The sequence below is a fragment of the Parasteatoda tepidariorum genome, chromosome 5, assembly GCF_982258835.1.
Source record: "Parasteatoda tepidariorum strain Cologne lab strain chromosome 5, Ptep-v5.0, whole genome shotgun sequence".
Taxonomy (NCBI): Eukaryota; Metazoa; Arthropoda; class Arachnida; order Araneae; family Theridiidae; genus Parasteatoda; species Parasteatoda tepidariorum.
Genome location: NC_141759.1, coordinates 32,841,807 through 32,859,638, shown reverse-complemented (window position 1 = coordinate 32,859,638; position 17,832 = coordinate 32,841,807). Strand labels below are relative to the sequence as shown.

The window sequence follows — 17,832 nt, the reverse complement described above, 5'->3', positions numbered from 1 at the left end:
GCCCCAGAAGCATCGCCAAGGCACGAAACTCGGCACATAATTGTGTTTTGACATAATGAAGAAGTATTTTTTTTCTTTTTCAAAAATTTGGATTAGTTTTTTAGTTATCAGTCATTTTGTAAGAAAATCTATGCTTTTTCGTCTTCAAAGAGCCATATTCAAAAAACTATTAAAAAATGGATATACTTTTCTCCACTCTTATAAATGTATGCTAATGCGAACCTTACAATTGAAATATAAATTTTTGACAACTTAAACCAATAATATTCGAAGGAATTAATAATTTAATTGTAAGGTTCGCATTAGTTTGCATTTATCAATGTGGAGAAAAGTTTAACTTTTGTATTAAAAATGTGGCAACATATTCGATACGTAAATAGAACGCTTCGCTTTGATATATTTGTCGCTGTTCATAATATTAAATATGGTTATTATAGGTTAGGTTACCATAGGCCTTAGGTTACCATAGCAAAGTTACATCTTCAAACATCCTCAAGAGCTATTAAACATCTGCAGCAGAACTGGATATGAAGACAAAATTGCAGGACAGGAACACTTTAATTGTCCACTAATCTTCAGATTTCCTGCTATGTTTTAAAAAACTTTATTTGTGAAAACCTTTAGCGTGGCGGACAGCTGGCCGCATGAGGCGGCTAGTATTTAAATAAAAATATGAAAGTAAATATTGCAAACAATCTAAGAAGTACTATATGAAAATGCACTTAAAATAAAACAGATAATCAATGTAAAATACTGTTTATTTAGTAATAGAAATTTTTGAATACAAATTTATTTAACTCTTTCATATGAGTTAGTAATTTTCACATTCTTTGATATGGAACAAATGGGCAAAAATTTAGAATATTAATCTGTTATTTATAAGTGTAACATATAAGGTAAAATATAATTTAATTACTATATGCTTCCAATTGAGAGACATAAAAAAATCAATACAATAGAAACTGTACATGAATTATAAAACTACATGACAATTTAAATGAAGGACTTAAATGAAAATTATTTGAGATGCTAGTTAAAATATTTTGTTTTACAGAATGAAATAATGTAATACACTTCAGATAAGAAAAAATTACACATACACACAAATGTTTTAAATTAGACACACACTACAATTAACCTAGATAGCTAGATTGGCAACAAAAAATTTGCAAGATCTTAGCATAAAAGGCTCTCCTGTCAGAGAGTGAAAAATTAAGATGTACTTAAAATAACCAAAAAATTAAATACTGAGATGCCAAGAGCTATCTAGAATCCTGGTAAACAGCCAATAACAGTGAATCCAAATACTGTGCTTAACAATAAGAGTGAAAGTAGAAATAGTCTATAAGTATTTCTGCATGATAAAAATTCTAGATTAGACTCGAAAGTAAATTTTGCAAAATTGGTATTTTGTTTGCAGATGTCATACACAATTTAAAAAAAAATAAATAAAAAAATTGATAAATAAATATTTTTGTACTTCTATTGCATTTATGTTGCAATTTATTGCTTAATCATGAATCTAAAATGCCTTTTAAAAACTAAAAATGATTAACTTGACATTTAATTTATTAATAAAAAAACTGGAAATCAAATATGTAAAGATAATTTATTCCTCTATCACGAATTTTTATCATACATATATTTGGTAACTGAATTTTGAACACTATCTGTCAGCTTCTATTATGCACAAATACCGCTAATTAAAACTTTTATAACTATAGCAAAGAGAAAGATTAACGCTGTAAGGAAATTATCAAAATAAATGATCAAATATAGGTCACAGTTACTAGATTTTACACAAAAATTGTTTTTTAATAATAACATTATTAAATGAACTCTTAGTTATTTCTTCTCCGTGCAACTCTTTAAATGCGTAAAATCAACACAGTTATGAAATTATAAAAATAAGTGATTAAAATCTGCACCACAGTTAGCAGACTTGACACAAAAACAGTTTTCAAATAATAACATTATTAAATAAACTATTCTTCTTCTTTGAAACTTATCAAATACAGCAAAAACATAATGATATTATCAAAAAAAGTGATCAAAATATGCACTATGGTTATTAGATTTAACACAAAAATAGTTTTCTAACAATGACATAATTAAATGAACTCTTCGGCATTCCTCTTTCTTGCAAGTCTTTAAATATATTTTACAATCATCAAAATAATCCTCAAGAAATTCTTCAAGTTCATCTGAGAGTGGTTTATTGATACAAGCAAGAAAAGAAAAAATCCATCTGTTAATATCAACATCCATACCACAACTTCTATACCATTTAGTAGTATATCCTAACATTTTGTGAATTTTCCCCTGCTCCAAATGAACCAAGTAGCTTAGCAATGGTAAATGGCCTTTAACAGATGAACGTGGATTGCATCCATACACTTTTGCGGATTTTGCTGATCCAAGGCAAAAAGCACAACATTCTATTTCATCATCCACAGGCATTACAACCCTTTGAGGATGTTTTTTCTTCAGAAATTCCCTAACACTTTTCAGCTGATTAGCAAAATGTGCAAAGTCCGCAGCAACTTTTCTCTTCCAAACTTTATCTACTTCTCTTCTCTCTTTACCCACGGTAAATTTTGAATCTTCATTATGATTTAAAGCACAAAAGTTAAGAAGTGAATCTTCTAACCTGGATTTGTGAATAAACTCATTTCCATCAGCAGGAACAGTGTTCAAATCAATAGCTCTGGGGGCAGGTTGGACATACAAAGCCTTCTGGCATAAGTGAGAGACTTCACCTTCACTGAATGAGTCTTCAGAGTCACTCATCTTGCCAATTCTTAATTTGAAAAAAAAAAAAAGATGTTAAAATAATTAACATAATAATTGGAACTTTTCCATTTTGTAAATACAGGCTATATGAAAAAGTTGCCAATGCAATGGCACCAAGTGCAAGAATTTTTTCAAAAAAACTTTTCTTCCTTATTTTTTTTTAGGTGACAGCTATTTTTTTTTAAAAAAAATTAAATAAACTAATACCATAAATAATAATAAATAACCAGCACCAGCAAAATGGAAAAGTATCTAATTGAAATAGTCTAATTTGATAAAAAAACTTTTTTTTAATTACAAATATCTATGAGTTATTGCATTTTCCAGTGCACACGTCAACCTCCTATTTTGAAATTTGAAATGGGATTTTTGTGGGCTATTGTCCTAGTAACAATTTTCCCATATCCCCAGTTGGGTTCAAAATTGGCTCAATGTGGGACCTATAACAACGTGCACCGAGGGATCAATATAGGAAGGTCTAGATTTTTTAATATTGGTCCTAGAATGGCATATACAGGGCCTACATTGGCCAAATAATGGATATAAAATATAGGGTGAATCTGAGGATTCTACATAGAACCGATATTGGTTGTAAAGTGGCTGTTAAATATTGGGTGAAGCGGAAACTTCTATATACAGGGATGAGAGTAGTCAGAAAGTAAAAAAGAGGAAATCCAAAAAAAAAAATAAAATTATATATATATATATATATATATATATATATATATATATATATATATATATATATATATATATATAAACAAAAATGTGACAAAAAAAGTGCGATTTTTAAACTTGTAAACCATGTGAATATAAAAACCGATATAAGATTTTTAAATCATGTAAATATGAAACTCTACATCGAATTAAAAAAATGCGAAAATACAAATCATGATTTTTTAATTTTTTGATCACGATGCATAATTTTTAAATAGCGCGATATTACAATCACAAAAACCAATCACGATATTGGATTTTAAGCTCGCGTGAATACGAATTGCTACATAGGGCTTCAAAAGCTCGTAAATACAAATCGCGATATTGATTTTTTAAATCTCGTAAGTAAGAATCGCAATGTACAATATTTAAATCGCCTGAATAAGAATCGCAATGTGCAACTTTTAAATCAGGTAAATACGAAAATGGATGATTGATATTAAAATCGCGTGAATAAAAATCGAGATATTTGAAGAGTCTGGACTTGTGATCTCTAAAAGGCTTGTTTGTATTGCTTAGGCATAATAGATAAAAATTTACAAGATTAATTGAATGAGCAAATAAATATTTTCACCGCAAATCCACCTCTATTTTTTTTTGTTTGTTTTCACGCCAGAATATAATAAGCAGCGACGTCTGAATTACGAAAATACGAGCTATCCAGCCGACGGATAAAAAATACGGAAAATCGTATTTTCTGTGCGTGAAATCGGAGAAAATAGCTAAAATAAGTAAAAATGCGGAAGAATTAGCAGTTAGGGCGTAGATTGAATTTTTTTGTTTATCTTTGAAAATCGTAAATAAATATAATTATTTTACTTCAATGACTGAATTAAAAAAAAAAAAAAAAAAAAAACGGGATATTTATTAAAAAAAACGAAACTTTTAGAGAATCGGAGTTTTTGATAAAAAGGCTGAAATTCGAGAGACAAAAAAAAATCTCATCCCTGTATAAAGGTCAACCAGTTTTATCCCAAGGAAATGACTTTTAGAGAAACTTCAGAGGGAGGAAAAGGGACTTCAATAATTTCCCTCCGCGGAAAATTAAATTCCTCATAAAACATTTTAACTTGCGCAAAAAAAAAAAATTTCAGCGGAAGGAAAAATGGAAAAATCTGAAAAAAAAAGCGGAAATCCGTGGAAGAATCTCATCCCTGTATATAGGGCCAATACTGGAAAAATAATGGCCCTTTAGATTCAGGAATATCGGCCCAAGTTATATTGCTGCTAGGGTAGTCTAAAAACCGACATTAGACGCAAACAAATTTCTAGTCAAATACAAAACTTTGTTATCGAAAAATAAGCTAAAAATAATTTAAATTAATAAGAATTCTTTAGAATGTACATTAATATTTGATCAGTTCGAAGAATTTAACTAAATTTTCAAAAAGTTGACATCATGTGTCAATCATTTTGGATGCAAGAAAAAAAATTGCAAATTTAATAATTAAGTATTTATAGAAATATTATATTTTTATTTCAAATTTGTTTGATGGTACTGAACATGATATTTTGAGGAGCAAAGGAGAAGTTTTAATCAAATAGAATCTTTAATTCTTATCATCATTTGATTGTGCTTAACAGCATTACTTGTATTATGTAGTATTTAACTTGTAGACATACATTAACATCGTATAGAGCCAGACAAATGTATAAGTTGACCCCAACCATATATAAGTTCGAAAAGTTGATTTAGACTCTGGAAAATATGACAAAAACATAGCATATAATAAAAACATAAGAAATAGTAAATGATCATTATACTAGTCTTGCAGAATATGTCAGATTGCACAAATGGAAATGCAGGCAGCGCCCTGCAAAAATGTTTGGTCTAATTAAAAAAATTGCGAAATTTTTGCAATTTTAATAATTATAAATTATTACTATTTCAATAGATCTTGATTTCTATAATATTTAACACACATGCTAGTTTATTCAAAACTTGTGAATTCAGAAAGAATTTTTCTTTGTTAAAGAAAAAATTATAAAAAATTCTTAATATACAAACTCAAATTTCGAAAACCTTTTTGAAATAACAGTTGTTACTATAAAACAACAATCACACTTCACAAAGTATGAATACATGATCATATGTAATACAAATTTTTTTTGTTGAATGGTATATTTTTTTAAATAAATTATAAACTATTTATTATATAATGACACATAATATTTTTAGAAGGCTTTCATAATTATTAAAAGAAATATGATGTACTTAAATAAATAAGTTTACATAAAAATCACATTTCAGATATAAATATTACTAAACTACAGACAAGTTTTTAAAAAAATATATATTCATATTTTAAAACCAATTCATTTTCATTAATTTCATTTTTTCTTAGAATGCCTCGCACAACTTTACCACAAATCTCATATTCACACGTTAATTATTTAATTGCTTGTTAATTTCTTGATTTTTCAATCATTTACAGTATTTGGATGCATAGTCAGATGGACTTCTGCGTTTCAACTTGTTAACACTCGAAACAGAATGTGAATTATATGAAAAAGTTTTAATCAGAACAACATTGACACTGCGATGATTAAATCATACCTTATCCAATCTTGCCAGCATTCCAAAATGGGATCAAAACCGGTTGGCTGTACTCAAGGTTAGCAGAACCATTACAATATAATAGAAAGGATGGATTAAGAAGAATGACACACACCCTTTTTTTTGGGTCACCTACGGATTATACGCAATCCAATTCCGATTATTTAAAACTCTACCGTACATTTAGCATAATATATATTACTTTTCTCAAAAATTTTGTGACTACTTTGTCTATAAAATGCAGTAATAAAGCGCAACAGAAGTTTAGGACAAACAAATTTTCCACACTTCTTAAAATGTACACAATAACTATGAAACCATTTAGGAGTTCTAATCACAAATGAAAGAATTGCTTCATTTTTTAAAATATTTATTTTTAAATATTGTTTCTAGGGTGAGCTAGTTCTTTCTGTTTCAAGTTCTTTTAAAGAAATCTTTACAAATTCTCGATGTTCAACATTTGGAATAATTTCAAAGGCCTCTTGCAGTTTTTTATTATCATTTTTATAATAAAATTTAACTTCTGTAACATAATTAAACCAAACACAATTTGCACAACCATCTTCACAACAATCTGCTGGATTGGGTGGTTCTGGTGGCAAATTGTTTTGCTTATCTTTCATATTCTCTTCAGACAAATTTCGGAAATTTGATGAAATTGGAATGTTTTGATTAACATTGCAAAATTGTTGGAAGAACTGATTTTGTACTTCAGAAAATTTGCCTTTAGAAAAGCATCTTAAACTCTGAGAAAATTCTGAAAATCTAATAAATTTCGCCATCATAGTGCCAGAGATTCATACCCTTATTCCAACCCTATAATAGAGACAAATGAATCAGAATAATTATTTTTTTTCTAATAAATATAATGAGGATAAATTTTAAAACTAAAATAATATAAAAAGAGTTAAAATATTGCTTCATAAACAGACATGATCATTTCAGTACTGTAATAAAAAATTTTCAGTTTTCAAAAAAAAAAAAAAAAAAAATTGCAAAAGAAAGAAGAAACAAGTTACAACAAAGGAAAAAAAAAAATTAGTCACTGAAATAGAGAAACAAGATCTTGTTTGTTTACTCAACCAATTACTTCTTTGCTGTAACCAACTAGTAATTTTAATTGCCTTTATTTATTTGCTTTTTTTAATATTCTATCAGGGATCTGCAGTTGAAAAAATTTTTTTGTTCCAATTTCTGCCCCAAGATAACAAGTTAAAGCTCTGGCTCCAGCTTTAGCGTTTTTACTTTATAACTGTGCACAATTTTGATTTTCTGATTTTAATAAGAAATTTTTTACAAAGAACAATTATTATTAAAAGAACATAAGTAACCTAATAATATAATAAATAAATTTTAGATAATATTACGATTGGTACCTATGTCAATTATTAGATACTAAAATGAAAATGATTATTGCATTACCAAATTTAAAACAAGATTAAATAAAATATATCATCCACGCACAAATTATCTGTATTAAAATAAAAATCTATATTACGATTTTTTTTTTTTTTTTATGATTTTAAATCTGAAAATTTAAAAAAGACGCAAAATAGATTAGAAGAAAAAACTAACATAGCCCTGGTGTATGGGAATATTTAGAGTTTCAGTTACAGGGAAAACAAAGCTCCTAGTCCCTGAATTCGACCTTTTAATATTGAAGAAGCTTCATTATCATTAAAGTACTGAAATATTCATAAATCTGTTTAGGTAACAATATTTGTGTTCTTTTATTCTGCTTAAGTAAAGTTCGGCAATTTTTAAACACAAAATTAATTTAAATTCACATTATTAAAAAAACCTACAAACAGGGAAGAGATGATGGAACGAAATGACATTGAATATTAATAGTTTTAATCACTCACAAGAATTCTGTATCAGTTGTGTGGCAGGCAATGGATTGGAATGGATGGCTCATTAGAAAGTCCTAAAAATATTGTACCATCATACTGTTTTTATTGTTTTACTATTATTAAATTTCTTTATCAAACAGGGTTTTCATTATTCAATTCACCCATTCGCCACTGAATCATTCTGCAACAAATCCCACTCAATTTATAAAATAAATTCAAGGACTTTTTAATGAATTTCAAGAGCCCAAAATCAAATGTTTCATGAACCTACTAGCATAAATAGCATGTACAAATAGATTTTACAGTGAAGCATATATTAAATTTATCAATTTTACATTATTCAGTAATTGTGGCTATTTTTTAATATGTGTAGCCCACAGCAACCAAAGAAAATGGTTTCATAGTTACATTGTGATTTAAATAAGTTTGAAGATTAACAAAAAATTTATAATTGACTTACCAACTTTTAAAGACTGGCACCAGTAAAACTTTGTGAACAATTCAATGAAGCATATTAGAATTAATTGAAAAATAATATTTAGCATATCTGTTTCAATATTAGAAAAACACAATATCTTTTTATTACCTCAGATAATCAGTTATGTATTTTAGAAATAATAAAATCTTTAGTATAATGTTTTGACAGATAAATTAAGATTTATAGAACTTTATTTTTTTTTTCAAAATAAGATAATAAATCATAAAACATGATGTTGAAAATTGAGTAAATACGATTCATTATACTTAATTTTTAAGTCATGTGTATATAAATCGCAATAAATAAACATAAATCAAATAGACGAATTTTGGTCTTTAGAGAGATAAACTAATCAAATGTAAAAAAATAAATATATAATATTTATATAGTAGAATATCGATTAACCAGGATGGTCCGGAAATGCTACATCCTGGATAAGCAAATTTTGATGAAAAAATCTTAGAAAAATTAATTTTTTCTTAGAATGTCTCACAGTTTTATCACTGATCTCATATTCACACATTAATTATTCAATTGTTTGATAATTTTCAGATTTTTCAATTATTTTCAGTATTTGGATGCATACTAAGAAGGACTTTTGTGTTTTAACTTGTTAACACTCCAAAGAGAATGTAAAGCACATGAAAAAGTTTTAATCAGAGCAACATTGATACTGCAATGATGATTAAATCATACCTCACCTTATATAGTCTTGCCAGTATTCCAAAATGGGAACAAAACCGGTTGGCTATACTCAAGGTCAGCAGGACCATTACAATGCAATATAAAGGATTGATTAAGAAGAATGGCAACTTCACACCCTTTTCTGGGGGTGGTGGAAGGGGGGTCACTTATGGGTAGTCCGCAATCCAGATTATTTAAGAGTCTACTGAATATTTACCATAATAAATATATGAGATATCTCAAAAATTATGTATCTATTTAGTCTATAAAATGCATTACGTCACAGAAGTTTAAGACAATCAACTAATTTTCCACACTTCTTAAAATGTACACTATAACTATGAAACCATTTAGAAGTTCTAATCTCAAACGAAAGAATTGTTTAATTTTTTTTTTAGAATATTATTACTAGGCAGAGTTAGTTCTTTCTGTTTCAAGTTCTTTTAAAGAAAATTTTACAAATTCTTGATGTTCAACATTTGGAATTATTTCAAAGGCTTCTTGTAGTTTTTTATTATCATTTTTATAATAAAATTTTACTTCTGTAACATAATTTAACCAAACACAATTTGCACAACCATCTTCACAACAATCTGCGGGATGAGGTGGTTCTGGTGGCAAATTGTTTTGCTTATTTTTCATGTTCTCTTGAGACAAATTTGTGCTATTATTTGATGAAATTGGAAAATTTTGATTAACGTTGCAAAATTGTTCGAAGATTGGTGATCTTAAAATTGGAGAAAATACTGAAAATCTGATAAATTTAGCCATCATAGTGCCAGAGATTCATACCCTTATTCCAATCCTATAAGAGAGACAAATGAATCAGAATAATAATTTTTTTCCAATAAATATAATGAGGATATATTTGAGAACTAAAATAATATAAAAAGAGTACAAATATTACCACATAAACAGACATATGATCATTTCAGTACTGCAATGAATAATCTCCAGGTTTGAAACAAAAAATGTAAGTAAGTTACAACAAAGGAAAAAAAGGATTAGTCAATGAAATAGACAAACAAGATCTTGTTTGTTTATCCAACCAGTAATCAAATTCTTCTTTGCTGTAACCAACTTGTAATCTTCCTTGCATTCATTTTTTATTTTTAACATTTTATCAGGGATCTGATGGTGAACAAATTTTGTTGCTCCAATTCTGCCTCCAGGAACAAGCTAAAGTTCCGGCTTTGGCATTTTTACTTTATAACCAAGCACAACTTTGATTTTAATGTGAAATTTTTTATTAAGAACAATAATTATTAAAAGGAACATTATTGTAATAATAAAAATGAAATTTAGATAATATTATAATTAGTACCTTTGTCAATTATTAGATATTAAAATTAAAATAATTATTGCATTACCAAATTTAAAACAAAATTAAATGAAATATATCACCCAGGCACAAATTATCTGTATTAAAATAAAAATCTATATTAAGAACACAAAATTTTTTTTATGATTTTAAACCTGAAAATTTAGAAAAACAAAAAGATTAATATATATATATATATATATATATATATATATATATATATATATATATATATATATATATATATATATATATATATATATATATATATATATATATATATATATATATAAAAACTAACATAGCCCTGGTGTATGGGAATATTTAGAGTTTCAGTTACAGGGAAAACAAAGCTCCTAGTCCATGCCTTCTATCTTTCAATAGTGATGAAGATGTTTCATTATCATTATAGTACTGAAACATTCATAAATCTGTTTAGGTAACAATATTTGTGCCGCTTAAGCTAAGTTCAGAAATTTTTAAACGTAAAATTGATATAAATTCAGATTATTGCAAAAATCTACTAACAAGGAAGGGGCGATGGAACGAAATTATATTGAATATTAGTGTTCTCATTTACCAGTCCGTGGACAATATTTTCCAAAGAAAAATTACTTTATTCTTTATAATGAGTCTTGGTGTAGGAAATATAAATGATTCCTCAAAGGTTTTCTTATAAGCTCAATCATTAGTCTCGAGCATTTAAAAAGCTTCAATTGTTCATCAATTAAAATTTCATGTTTTAATTAAATCCAAATTTTTTCTAGCAATGCTTTGGAAAACATAGAAAATTCTGTCAAAATATCAATCATGAGGGCCAGATTTTTTATTTCTTAGGCATTTTTAATATAGGAAAGGCTCCATGCATTGAAATAGGGTTCCTGTCACGAATTTCCTCCTAATCACTCACAAGAATTCTGTATCACTTATGTGGCAGGCAATTAGTGTTTTTATTACAGAAAAAAAAATGGGAGAGAATTTTTCACCCTTTCTCAAAAACAGGGTGAGATTTCTAAAAATTAAAAAAACACAAATAGACTCGGAAAAAAATTATTTCTTTATTTATAATATTTAACATCTTCTATTTTTTAAATTAGAATATTTTGCTGCATCATCATATGGAAAATGTTGTATGTCTACTTTTTCATCAGCTATTCTCATTAGGTTGCTCAAATGCTTATCAGTCAATCTATTACGATATTTTGTCTTAATTCGGTTTTGGGTGCTAAAAGACCTTTCAACAGATGCTGAACTATTCGGAATTACTAAGTAAATTTGCAGCATTGTGCACACAGTTTCTCATCCTCTACATCTGCCAGTATACGCTTTTCAATTAATTCTGCAATAGAATAGTGAAGTTCGTTAACGATATTTCCATGTTCATACTTTATGCTAGGTCTTCAAGCATAGATTTCACAGTCTTCAACTTTTACTAATTGCTGTAAATTACCAAAGAGGTAGTTTGGTAATTCATTCATAGCTAAAAATAAAGCTGACTTGAAACAACTTATTATAAAGGTTTCATTTTCATTTGTCACAAAAAATTTAAACCTCTTACATGAAGAAACCTTACCTGCAGTGAACACGTGGTTGTAGAGAAATGCAGGGGTAGCCGCAAAGTTTTTTAAAATTTTAGGAACTTTTTTCAAAAGAATTTTAGGTAAATTTTAGGGGTAATATATGATTTTGCTAGGATAAAAACAGATCACACGGTAGTTTATTACGTAACAGAAGATTATTACAATTCATCCACACATATAAATAATTGCAAGCCATAAAATAAAGCTATGAAATTTATTAAGTCAAGAATGAAATCTCTAAAGTGTAAAAATGAAATTTCAACTTTACATATTACCTATCAGAAATTAAGTGCATAATTCAGGAACAGGCAAAAGTGAGAATAAATCAAGAGAAAAAATAAATTAACACCAACTTGGATTTTTATTTAATTTTTACCTTCTTAATCAAAACTTTATTATTACCCTTTACCTTACTTTATTAAGAAAAACTATTGTGTGATATTATTAGATTTCAAATCAGCAATTTATATTAGAAGTTAGAGAAAAACAAATTAATCATGATCATTTTTCTAATATATTCTTGATATGATTTGTGAGATTCTTTTACTGCCCTCAATAGTGTTGTGGTGATCTTCAACACTCCTCCATAATTTCGAATGGTATCTTTAATTAGTCTAAGAGACATAATAGTATTCTCATGGTGACTCACATTAAGCATTGCTTTATTTATCGAAAAACCTCTCTCAGGATCAGAATTCCCATGTGGCAAAATTAAAGCAGTTTTAATTAATGTAGTTAAATTCTTATATTTTAGATTATTGCTTTTTTATTTATATTCAGCCTATAACTCTAATTTTTTAGGAACACCAACAAAATTTTATCAGATTTTTAGGAATTTTAGGGTTTGCACATAGTTTTAGGAATTTTAGGGGGAATGCAACCCCTGGAAATGTGTTCTGAAAGGGGTTCCGTCGTTCGCGGGTTAGGTGTTCTGCTGTTCGCACTGGTTCTGAACAACACTGGTAAATAAGGAAGCAGCTAGATAACAGGGACTGATGTTGAAAATAATGAAAGATCAAGGTAGAAAAGTGAAATGGATTTTATTAAAAATGGCACAAGACGAAACTTTTTCCAAAAAGTTTCGCCTTGCGCAGTCGAACATTTTGAAATTGATTAATAGAATGCGCGAATATCGCGCTGTAATAATTTTTTAATTTGAGAAAAGGAAAAAATATGCGAGATTCTCGCGTTGTAGTGAAAACATTGGGCAATGGATTGGAATGGATGGCTCATTAGAAATTCCTAAAAATACTGTACCATCATATTGTTTGCTTTCATTGTTTTACTATTATTAAATTTCTTTATCAAATATGGTTTCTTTATTCAATTTACCACTGAATCATTCTGCAACAATTCCCTCTCAATTTTCAAAAATAAATTCAAGGACTTTTCAATGACTTTAAAGGACCTAAAATCAAATGTTTCATGGACCTATTCAGTAATAAGTAGCATGCTTAAATACATGCCAAACAGATTTTATTACGGTGAAGCACATATTAAAGTTTATAAATTTTACATTGTTTAGCAGTTGTGACAATTTTTTAACATGAGTAGCCCTCATCTATCAATGGAAATGGTTTCATAGTTACATTGTGATTAAAATGAGTTTGAAGATTAGCAAAAAATTTCCCATTCACTTTAGCATACTTGTAAGCTTTTAAAGACTGGTGCCAGCAAAAATTTTCATGAAAAATTTAATAAAGCATATTAGAATTAGTTAAAAAATAATATTTGGCGTATCTGTTTCACTACTAAAAACACAATATCTTTTTATTACCACAGAATATCAGTTACATATTTTGGACATAATAAAATCTTTTGTAGTATAATATTTTGATGGTTAATGAAGATTTATCAAACTTTATTTTCGTTAAAATAAGATCATAAATTGCAAAACATGATGTTTTAAACTGAGTAGGTATATACAATTCACTATACCTAATTTTTAAGTCATGTCTATACAATCGCAATAAATTAAACGTAAATCAAATTCAATGAAACTTGAAGCAAGCCTTGAAGTTTGCATAAATTACATAGCACAAAGTATGACTTGTTAATTGTAATGCAATATAGATTTCGTAAATCAAAACAATAGGAATAGCAGTTTGAAAAATGCTCAAAGTAACAAGTCATAAATTGTGATATATAAACCAGTTTAATGCTTATCACATTAAGTGATTCTTTGATTACTTTAATGCAAAACCAAATGAGTGTTTTGCTAATCAATATTATAAAAAAATCTGTGCAATCTGGTAATCATTTTAATGTGATTCGTGACTCAATAAGCATAACTTAAATTAAAATCACTTGTGATTCATAATCCACTTTGAAACAGTAATCCTCCAATAACCTTCTAACACGAATCCCAATGTGATTCATAAAACAAGCGATTAAGAATTGTAATGCATGATTTAGAAAACACTTAAATGTGTACCACTTTGAAAGATTCAGAAAGCAGAATTTTCTAAATTTAGATCAGATTTCCACTTAGCAGACTTGGAACTATCTTTGAGTAAAGAAAACAGGAAATGATAGGGGAGTGATCAAAAGTTCTATTATTTAGTTTGAAGTTTCTTTCCCTCCCCTACTTTTTTGTAGGAAAGATTACTATTGATATTTTGAAAAGCCGACCAGGCGGCCGAGTGGTTAGCGTTCCTGACTGCGGAGCTGATGGTTGCAGGTTCGAATCCCCCCCAGGGCATGGATGCTTCTTTCTCTCTCTCTGTGTTCTATGTCCTTTCTTCTGTGTGATTGTAACCCCCCACATATATACGGGTTTGTGGTTGTATGACGTGAGCGACGCTACTCCACCGGGTAGTGATACTCTCACTGGGTAATGATAAGAGAGTAGCAATTCCGACATTTCTGAGGCCAAAGGGAAATAGACCCAAATGCCCACCATTAATAAAAAAAAAAAAAAAAAAAAAAAAAAAAATTTGGAAATCATTCTGCCAAAAACTTTTTGGGGTCTTGTTTTTTTTTCAACAAAATTCAAGGACTTTCTAAGTTTTCCAAGTACCCTGGAAACTTTGTGAGATGCATTAAATTTAATAGGGAAAAAGGTTAGGGAGAATGCGGAGAGGGGCTTTCTTGCTCTTTTCTAATTAGACCCATATGTTGCCCTTGAACAGGAAAAAAAGAAAATGATGGCAGCTAAAAACATTCAATCTCCAAAGGTAAAAAAGCACTAGGAGAGAGAGGGGCACCTTTCAACAGTTTTTGCTAAAGAATTATTTTCGAAGTTTTATTGCTTTCAAAATCTAAGTTCTAATTTTTATTTACTAAATTGATATTTGAGGTAAGCTCTCAATTTTTTCCAAAGGTCTAAGCTAAAGGCAAAATACCTAATTTTACATATTTAGTGAACCATGTATTTTGTTGAAATCTACCCCTCCTGGGAGGCAGTTTTCAACGGGTGGTGGGGCACATTTCAACAATCGAAGAGAACATAACAAGATCATACGTTTTGGAAAATTAACTTTATTCTTAAAATAATAATAACGAATGAACATATTGGATTGATTTAGGTTTTTTCTACATTATTTTGTATTTAATAAAATCAAAGTTTACGGAGAATGCCATGAAAAATATAACTCGAGCTGTTCCGCCACTTACACTTGGTTGAGGCAGTTTCATTTTAATGTTATTTCTACCTATACTACTAATATCCTCTTTTTCTGGAAAATAAGGCATTGATTATCATGCTTCGTCGCTCTTCAGAAACTACCTGCCCTACCTAACGAGCTACTAGCTTGGCAGCAACATTCGGAGCTGGAACAACTGTTAAAACTCCAGTTTCATCCAAGTTATATATTTGATCAACTGTAAAATGACCAGAAGTAAGAGCTCTCTTATAATTGTAGAAAAATTCTTCAACTTCTTCTTTATTAAAAGCTGTAGCTCTTGTGAAGCTGGTATTTTCTGGTTTTCTTAAAGTAAGCTGTGGGTGATGCTTCATAAAACCTTTAACCCAGTCAATTCCAGACATATCCTTTTTGTCTCAGCTACTTGGAATTTTGGAGTTGAAACGATCATAGGCAAGTTGTCGAACTTGTCTGTAAGTTAGACCATAATTGAAAATTGAACATGTAATTATGTATTCACAAAGCAGGGTAATTATGTATTTACACAGATGGACGTCAAAAATTTGTTGGCTTGTGTATTTAGAACTGTAGCACTTTGTGTTAGTTGTACATTGTTTGATTTCTTCAACCAAACAATTATTTGACTTTAATTTTTCTAATCTATAAAATAAAGCTGAAAAGTCCATTCCAAATAAGTCTGCTGCTGCTCTTAAAGATGCACTATTTCTGACAGCTTCCATTGCTTTTTCAATGTTTTGTTCACTAACTTCTTGTTTAGTGTGCTTTTTTTTATATGTTCACAACATTTTTATAAACTGTAAGAAGGTAAAATAACAGGATTGAGCATTTTATTAAATATAGTGTTACACAGTAAACTTTTCAATTTTCTTAAAATTAAATGATTTTCATTGTTCAAGGAAATTTTCTTGAATATTTTATTAAAATAATTATTTTATTGACGCTTTTAATGAATTCCTTGATAATAAATTCTATTTTCAACAACAATGCAACAAACTGAATCTTGATTTTAAGCTTTTAAAGAAATTTCATACAATTGAACAATTTTTTACAAACATGCTTCCTTGAACACATTTACATGTTTTTCAAAAAGTTTAGAATAATGTCTTACAGAGAAAGTTGATTATTTCAAATGTAACAATCGTAATTAATGGGCTTTTTGCAGACTTCTGCAAGATAACTTAACAAAAAATAATAAGCCCGGGGCACCTTTCAGCATTGTTGAAATGTGCCCCCTAAGCTCTGTTGAAATCTACTCCTGGTGCAGACATTTTGGTTTAAGTATTATCAACCACTTTAGAAAAATACTTTTTACTAATAAATAATACAGTTAGAAGCAGAATTAAATATACTAGCAGATGAGTAAATATCACTTACCTTATTAAAAGATTACTGGTAGATAAACAGTTTTCAAATCAGAACTGTGTTTTTACTTTTGGAATGCTAAAACATATTCCACTGAGTAACAAAACAATGGTTAAAAGAAAGTGCTTTAAACTAAATGTCAACAGTTATGCATAATTAAAGCTCATTGTCTGGCATATTGGCCAATCATCAAGTAATATTAGAAGGCAGAAATTCTAGTTGTTGAAAGGTGCCCCATGTTGAAATGTACCCCCCCTCCCCTACCGCTTAAGTCGCCAGATGGTAGATGTGAACTTCTGCCGCATTAATGATTTAAATCATTAGCGCCCAAAAAAAATCTTAAGAACCGGTACTTCAGAAATTTTAAGAATCAGCATACTGTACCCATCAAATATACTATACCCCATCACTAACTTTAAATTTATAAAAGGGAAAGGAAAACAATAAAATTATTTCGAAGATGTACCCGGCTTTCGGGAGATTGAGTTATATAAAAAGCTTTAAATACTTACCAGAATTCGTTATTGTTGATTTTTAAAACCTTCACAACTAATAAAAAAGCGTAATTTCAAATGCTATAATATTATTATTTAAGATTTTTAGGGCGAATATTTTTTCAATTTGAACAATAGGCTGCTTCAAGATGCCTATTTCAGCTCGACTGCTTTACCATATTTTTGTTACTGATACTGTTTTAATATTAATTATTTCTTTTATTTTCCCTTTTCTTGGTTCCAACGTCTTAAATTCATTAATATCAATTCAGGCAAAATATAGTTGAGTAATTTAAATAATGTATCTATTAATTTTTCATTTGTGCCCGATTTTAGAGCTGAAGGGGAAATCGATAAAATTTTGATTGTGCGCATCATCTGTGCGCAA

The 17,832-nt window shown here is 28.7% G+C and overlaps 1 protein-coding gene across 11 annotated transcripts; it reads right to left on the bottom strand.

The window, feature by feature from the left end:
* Positions 1-740: 740 nt before the first annotated feature.
* On the bottom strand, positions 741-17,825 carry LOC107440943 (gem-associated protein 2). Of its 11 annotated transcripts, none has more exons than XM_071185259.2 (4): positions 17,463-17,736; positions 12,876-12,975; positions 11,977-12,006; positions 741-2,800 (listed from the first exon to the last, which is right to left on the bottom strand). In XM_071185259.2, the coding sequence occupies exon 4, from the start codon at positions 2,788-2,790 to the stop codon at positions 2,038-2,040; it is 753 nt and encodes a 250-aa protein (XP_071041360.2). In that variant the 5' UTR covers positions 2,791-2,800; positions 11,977-12,006; positions 12,876-12,975; positions 17,463-17,736; the 3' UTR covers positions 741-2,037. The 11 variants fall into 11 exon arrangements, with proteins under 11 accessions (XP_071041360.2, XP_042908732.2, XP_071041358.2 ...); XM_043052798.3 differs by having other exon boundaries at positions 12,876-12,961; XM_071185257.2 differs by lacking the exons at positions 11,977-12,006; positions 12,876-12,975 and adding exons at positions 5,134-5,209; positions 9,100-9,887.
* Between the last annotated feature and the right edge of the window lie 7 nt (positions 17,826-17,832).